The 7,538-nt window shown below is 33.6% G+C and overlaps 1 protein-coding gene across 1 annotated transcript in view; it reads left to right on the forward strand.

The window, feature by feature from the left end:
• The window catches only part of TFPI (tissue factor pathway inhibitor), a 95,433-nt gene extending 89,544 nt beyond the window's left edge, over positions 1 to 5,889 (forward strand). Inside the window, exons 7-8 of the mRNA XM_006147847.3 lie at positions 1,858 to 2,037; positions 4,153 to 5,889. Of these exons, the coding sequence (XP_006147909.1) occupies positions 1,858 to 2,037; positions 4,153 to 4,256 (284 nt within the window). The 3' untranslated portion in view covers positions 4,257 to 5,889. The remainder of the gene's footprint in view (positions 1 to 1,857; positions 2,038 to 4,152) is intronic.
• The last annotated feature ends 1,649 nt before the right edge of the window (positions 5,890 to 7,538 follow it).

Here is a 7,538-nt window from a genome sequence, read left to right on the forward strand (position 1 = left end):
ATATAATATGGCACGTAATCATGCACTATAATCCAAATCCACAGAGGATAAGGAAAAATATAAGGAAACTATACTATTTTGGGACCAACAGATGGTAGAGTGGTTATATCACTGGACTCTCATATGACTGACAACAATTCAAGTTCTGAACCCAGTGGCTTGAAAAATCACAGCAGGTGCATGTTCATGTGTAGCCCTGATCCCAGGAGGAAATTGGAAGATGGAATTGTGGCATGGTCATCCTCTGGGGGGTGATTTCTCACTTTCCTTTCCACTGTCTCTCCAGCAAGCTCATTTAACCTAACTGAAAAAAAAAAAAAAAAAACCTTCTAAAAAAAAGACTATATGAATTTGAACAATGTTTCAGTTTAAGCATCCTAGAAGTTTCTTTGAAAATTAACATGTTTATATACCTAGTTAAGGACCTAAAAGAAACTTAATATTTTTTATGTTAATCACAGTTCTTAAATTTTGACACAAAGAAATATCTTTTCAAAATTTCTTTTCATATATGAGAGCTTCAATTAAATAATGGAAAATAAAAATGCAGTGCAATTTTACTTCGATGGAAAATAAATTTAAATTCATGTTTATTTTTGATAATACATACTCCAAGAACTTTTAGAGGACCTCTTATACTCTTCCCATAGTATTCAGTACCTGCCAGATATTTTCCAGAAATAATTTCTCTATTACTTGAGCCATCGTGACACCCCAATCTTTATGTATCTAGAAGGCAGAAGGTGGTAAAAATGGTTACATCAATTTAAGTTTTTAATATTTTTCTCAATTTCTTTAATTTAAATATTTTATAGTTTATTCTTCTGGGGTTCACTTGCCAACAAAACTACTTCTTGCTTTCTGCATCAACCTACTTGTCTTCCTTAGCTACTGGATTCTTTGAAGTTCTATTTTCTGCCAATATTAAATATTTAGAAAGTCATCTTTGTCTGCATTTCCTATATCAGTTCTCTCCCTTTGGCCAAGCCAGTGAAGTTTTCTTACACTGATCCCTAACAACTTACCTACAATATTTGTTTATTAACATCAAGCGGTCTTCCTGTGCTTCTGAAGAGTGCCAGCTTTCCCATTCTGACAGAAATTTCCAGAGGATCTGAAAACTATCATTAATCTGAAACTAATTTTTTTCTTTGCTTTAAGGAAATGAAGGTTCCTTTTATTACTCTAGTTGCTTTTTTTGGCCTGTTTTGGAAAGTTATTGCAAAAACATCTAATTCTTCTAGAACTGATACTGTAACTCACAAGAAAAAAGTGTTATTGCCAAGTTAAAAATGTCTTCTGGGTACCTTCCCTGAAAATTGAACTTACAACATGTTGCATCTGAAATTCTGCATTTTAAATCGTTATTGAATCAAGAAAAGACTCTTCCTCAGCTTCAGTGTTTTGTAGTGTGACAAATAAGGACGTTGCTCATCAGGAATTTTTCTAAAACAGAATATCCATGAACTAATGACAAACAAATGTTGATGTTTTATATATATATGTGTGTGTGTGTGTGTGTGTGTATTTAACAAATATTTATATATTTGACAAATTTTCTGAAGTTAAGAGTGGTTATTTTGATTATGTATGATTACTTTTTCCATATGAAAATAATTATGACACTTTCTTTAACAAATGTGCCTATATCTTACTTATTGGAGAAAGATTTCAGTGTAGTAGAAACGTATAGATTTTCCTGGAAGTGAAATTAATGAACTGCATTAAATTCTACTCTTACTTAATCAGATTATTGTTTTATATAGACATGCCACAAGTAATCTATACATAAGACATACTGTGGAGGCCCAGATTTACTATCATATTTGGTTTACCATGTTTTCTTGATGCTTTCAGAATATTACGGTCCCTCATGGTGTCTCACCCCAGCAGACAGAGGATTGTGTGCAGCTAATGAGAACAGATACTACTACAATTCCATCATTGGGAGATGCCGTCCATTTAAGTACAGCGGATGTGGGGGAAATGAAAACAATTTTACTTCTAAAAAAGCATGTATTAGGACATGTAAAAGAGGTATAGAAGATATTGTCACCATTAATTCACTGTTTTTTAGGATAACAATTACATTGAAATTATAAACAAATAAATGTTAACCTTTAACATGTCAGAAAATTATTTCTCTTTATTATAAGAAACTAAGAATGGAGCCAGCCCCATGGCGTAGTAGTTAAGGGATCTAGATCCCACATGGTTTGAATTTCAGAGCCAGTGGCTTGAGAAACAGACCAGACACATGTGTGTGCATGCCCAAATCCTGATGGGATAGAAAAATGAGAAGGCATTGCAGCAAAACCAAGCTCCATCAGGCAGTACTTACACCCTCTCCTACTCCCTCTTTCTTTGGGGAGTGCACATAGCCTCTGGCAAATGAAGAGAAAAGAAACAAAGAATTATCATTTAGCTAACAGATTTTTTTATATATTTAAATAATAAATGTGTGTGCATGCCCAGATCCTGATGGGATAGAAAAATGAGAAGGCATTGCAGCAAAACCAAGCTCCATCGGGCAGTACTTACACCCTCTCCTACTCCCTCTTTCTTTGGGGAGTGCACATAGCCTCTGGCAAATGAAGAGAAAAGAAACAAAGAATTATCATTTAGCTAACAGATTTTTTTATATATTTAAATAATATTGATGGATACATTGCTTATAATTCCCCTTAATGTGTCTTCATAGGAAAAAAATAAACTTTTTTCGTTAAAAATGATAATTCTTTTTTTTTTCTTTTCAGGGTTTTTGCCATAGGGCACGTGTGCTTGCTGGAGAGAGGGTGATAGAGACAGTTAGAGGGAAAGTGAAAAATTAACCCTCAGAGGGGATAGTCATCCTGTAATCTATTCTCCTCTGTTCTCCTCCTGTGATCTTGGGTATACAGGCACACACACCTGGCATGAGTTTCAAGATACCAGGTCCAGGACTTGAACTATGGTCAGCCATGTGGGAGTCAAGCAACATAACAACTATGCCATGTGTTGGCCCCAATGATAGTTTTTTAATGTGTAAAGAATAAGCATTCATTTTAAAGGATTATATGTAGAGTCAATCTTGTAGCCCAATGGTTAAAGGAGCCAGATGTCACATGGCCAATCACAGATAAATCCTGACTCTATGGCTTGAAAAATATGCCAGGCACATGTGTGTATATATGTGTATGTCCCCCAAATCCTGTCAGAGAGAAGGAATGGGGATAAAAGGGTAGTGGTGTGACCATGTCCATTGAGAGGTTCTCTCTCCCTCTCCCTCTCCCTCTCGTTTTCTCTTGGGTGAGTACATGTGCCCTATGAAGGGGGGAGGATTTTGTTTAAATACCTTTAATTTACTTATTTGCACAAAATTTTAACATATATATTAATTTATTCTGAATATAAAATCAATGCATCTATATAGTAGAAAAGAAAGATTTAAATAAAAGTTATTTATAAGTTATTTATAATTCCATCAATTATTCAGTGACATTTTCACTTTTTAATTTTCAGTTTAATTTACTATTTTACATAAAGCCTGCATCATTGTGTATATCATCTATATATATAATATGTATATATTATATATGTATATATGTGTGTATATATTATATATAAATCTTTTTAAAATAAATTGAACATAAATTTTAACTAAAGATAAGCTAATGAAAACAACCTACTTATATATTGTGAAGTCTTATATATGTGAAGTGACTTTCTTAGAAATAAGTAATAAGTTATTCTACACAAAGACACCCTTAAAATAAAGTTTTTTTGTCTTTTTTTTTAGGTTTTTGCTGCAGGGCATGTGTGCTCACCAGAGAGAGACAGCGAGAGAGAATGAGAAGTCATCCCCCAAAGAGAGATGGCCATACCATCTCTTCTCCTCCGTTCTCGTCCTGGGACTTTGAGTAAACACACTCACATGTGCCCAGCATGGCCTAACATGATTTTCAAGCCATCAGGTATGGGACTCGAATCACAGTCAGCCATGTGAGAGTCCACCACTAACCACCACACCATCTGCTGGCCCTAAATTAAAGGCTCTTAAACAAATTATACATTATGGATTTGAACATTAAAAGATATTTTGAGAAAATTTAAAAACAAATGTTTGAACTTGTTACTTTATCATGCTTAAATTCGTTGCCTTTACTTTTTTAGGTTTCATCAAAAGAATATCAAAAGGAGGACTAATTAAAACCAAAAGAAAAAGAAAGAAGCAACCAGTCAAAATAGTATATGAAGAAATTTTTGTTATGATATAAATTCATCGTATTATTAGAACATTATTTCTACTGAATATTTTAAATAAAACATTTGTCTTGGTTTCTATTTTTCCCTCACCAAAATACTTTTAGCGGATATGTTCCCGAAGTAGTTTTCTATGCTTATTGTACCTGCTATTGATACATTGGCATCAGAGTTTCTTTTCTTATTTGTTAAAATGGCTTATTCTAGAGCTATAATTTAACCGACTACTGTGAATTTACCATTTCTCTTCATCTCTTTCTGTCGGACATGTAATTCTAAATTATTATACCATTAACCACATCAAATCAGTCCTCTTTTCTATTCAGTGACTCTTGATTTGTGATTAAGTTTTCACATATCCATTATGACCATCCATATGCTGAAATTTTCTGTAGTCTATGAGCACATTAGAACATACAATTATTTAAGAAAAAATACTTTTAGATTTCATGTCTAAAATGATGACAAACACCTGCTCTGATGAAGTGCACTCAACCGGACATTAGGAAAGAACTGGGATAATACAATTCTCTCATGTGTTTTTATATACACTTTTACTTCTGTGCTAATATCTCCATCAATATGAACCAAATGGTCTTTGAACTAAGAGCAGTCAACTCTGCCATAAATGCTTGCCTAATTTTGATTTAACTTCTTTTTTTCGGACTATTTCCCATTATATCAGTCAAGATGTTTGAATAATTGTGTGTTAAATACAATTCATGATAAGAAGAAATGGATGGAAGTTTTTAATGGCAATCAAGAGGAAATCTGTCACTTGTACTTCCAAGTTTCATTGTTTGACAAAATGTTCTTTTACCCAAAACAGCAAGAATATTTAAACCTCTTAATATCAATTTATCTATCATTAGGCTTGGTACAACTATAACCAGTAACTCATGTTTGTTTGTTTGTTTGTTATGTATATTGTTCAGTAGAAGATAAAGTGATCAGTAAGAAATATTCTACTAAAAAATCCAAGTACTATTCATTTTCAGAGTTCAACTTACATCTCTCTGGAGTTGGACCACTATATCCAGGCCTATTTCTTTCCTTCTCCACTGAGCCATGTGCAGTCTGGCTTCTTAACATCTTCCTGGAAAAGTCCATTTCTACAATGTTCACCTGAAAATTCACATTTTAATCTGAACTTGTTTTCCTATGGAAATAATCACTTCATCTTCTTGGATTAACTTCATGACTCCTCTACAATGATAATTCTAACTGCTTCTCAAGCTTGAAAGCTTGAACTCAATTTTGCTATCTTATGTGTCCTCATATACTATATCTAAGTAGACTCTTTTTTTTATTTTTAGCTATGTCCAACCACAAGGCTTTCCACTGTCTTTGCAGTCCTTTACACCAATATTGAGTTATTTCTTCAATTTGTATATTTTTTCTCCATTCAAATTCCTGCAAGAACTCAGCTGATGCTTAAGTCTACAACCTCTGCCCTCTTAATACAATTTTGATCCACCTTTTTAGGCTTACTAATAGTACTCTTTTAGTACTACTTCAATTTTGTTAAGAGTATTCACTGTTCACTGAATATATCTTGAATAACTAAACTTATTCATGTAGATTTTTTTACTTTTTGAGAGATTTTTGCTATAGGGTGTGTGTGCTTGCTTACCAGAAAGACAGAGACAGAGAGACAGAAAGTGAGAAATCACCCCCTAGAAGGGATGGCCACACCACAATCTCTTCTCCATCCTCATTTCGGAATCTTGGGCACACACACACATGTGCCCAGTGTGAGTTTAAGCCACCGAGTCCAGGACGCAAACCACGATCAACTACATGGGAGTCCAGAGACGTAGCCATTACGCTAACTGCTGGTCCCCCATGTTGATTTTCTATGTAAAAAACTGTTCTTTTCCAGGCCATTCATCTGAAGTCAGGATACTGGTGATAGCAGCAACAGGATCCCTGTTTCTAGATAAACTATGAAAAGCACTAACATATAATTATAAATAATTTTCATCCTGTTACCAAAATATTATATAATTACAATACAGAAGGCAGCAAGTTCAGTTTAAAGAACATTTTATATCTTGATTTCAAATGCTCAGTACATAAATAATTGCTTTAAAGTGATTCTTTGCTGTGAAATTTGAGACTTGTGGTAATCAGCCTTATAAAATATACTGTTGTCATTTATTCACGGATAGCAATAGCTTCAAAAAAGGGGAAAATCTCCCTAGGTTAAGCAGCAAGTTGCCATCAATGACATATAAACAGCACATTGGTCATTAACTCCAACATTTTCTCCAACAATAACTATCGATTTATTATTAAGAAATACATACTCTATGATGGTTTGCAGTGTTTAATGCATGTGAATATTACTGCTACTGTGCTTGGAAAAGCCCTCTGAGGTATGGTCTTTCTTTATTTTACATCATTAAATGTATCTAACTGTGAATTTTATGTAAAATCATATTATACAACATACACATTATTTACTTACTTTGTTTATTCTCTATATTCAAAATTAACAGATCTTTCTGAAAACTACTCAATTTTATTTTTTATATTAGAAGAACTAAAATATATTTTCCAGAAAAATAAAGTCTGACTGTTGTACTCATGAAGTTTTTCTGTGTTTAAAAATATTTCTTGGGGCAAGTAGGGGGCATGGTGGCTAAAGCACTGGAGTCCAATATGGCCAACCATGGTTCAAGTCCTGGATCTAGTGGTTTAAAACACGCTGGGTGAATATGCATCTGAATGACATGGCCATGCCCCCAAAGAGTGATTTCTCACTTTCTGCCTCTCTGTCTCTGTCTCTGTATCTGTCTCTCAGGCAAGTACATGTGCCCCATAGCAAAAATCTCAAAAGAAAGAAGGAAGGAAAGAAAGAAAGAAAGAAAGAAAGAAAGAAAGAAAGAAAGAAAGAAAGAAAGAAAGAAAGAAAAAGAAAATTATTTCTTCCTCTTTAGTTAATGCAAAGGGCAAAGATACAGAGTTCTTAGATTAAAAATTTAATAAATCATTCCCCCCAGCTTCACTCTATTTTAATGTCCTTAAAGTAGAATTTTCTAATAATCCTCTTTTAATTATAAGTACACATCCACATATTATGATTTATTTGTCAAACAAATTACTACAAGCTGTCCTAGCAATCTTCATAGTCTACATTTATTCTACTACATTTGTGTCATGTAACGATACATTGTATACACGGCTGCCAATTCTGACCCTGGAATCAATTTAGCTCATCTGCATACCAGAAGAAAGAAGAAAATGACAATATTCAACTATTTAGCGAGTGTTTTAAGTGTTCCATCAACTGC

The sequence above is a fragment of the Tupaia chinensis genome, unplaced genomic scaffold (genome assembly GCF_000334495.1).
Source record: "Tupaia chinensis unplaced genomic scaffold, TupChi_1.0 Scaffold000225_1, whole genome shotgun sequence".
NCBI lineage: Eukaryota > Metazoa > Chordata > Mammalia > Scandentia > Tupaiidae > Tupaia > Tupaia belangeri.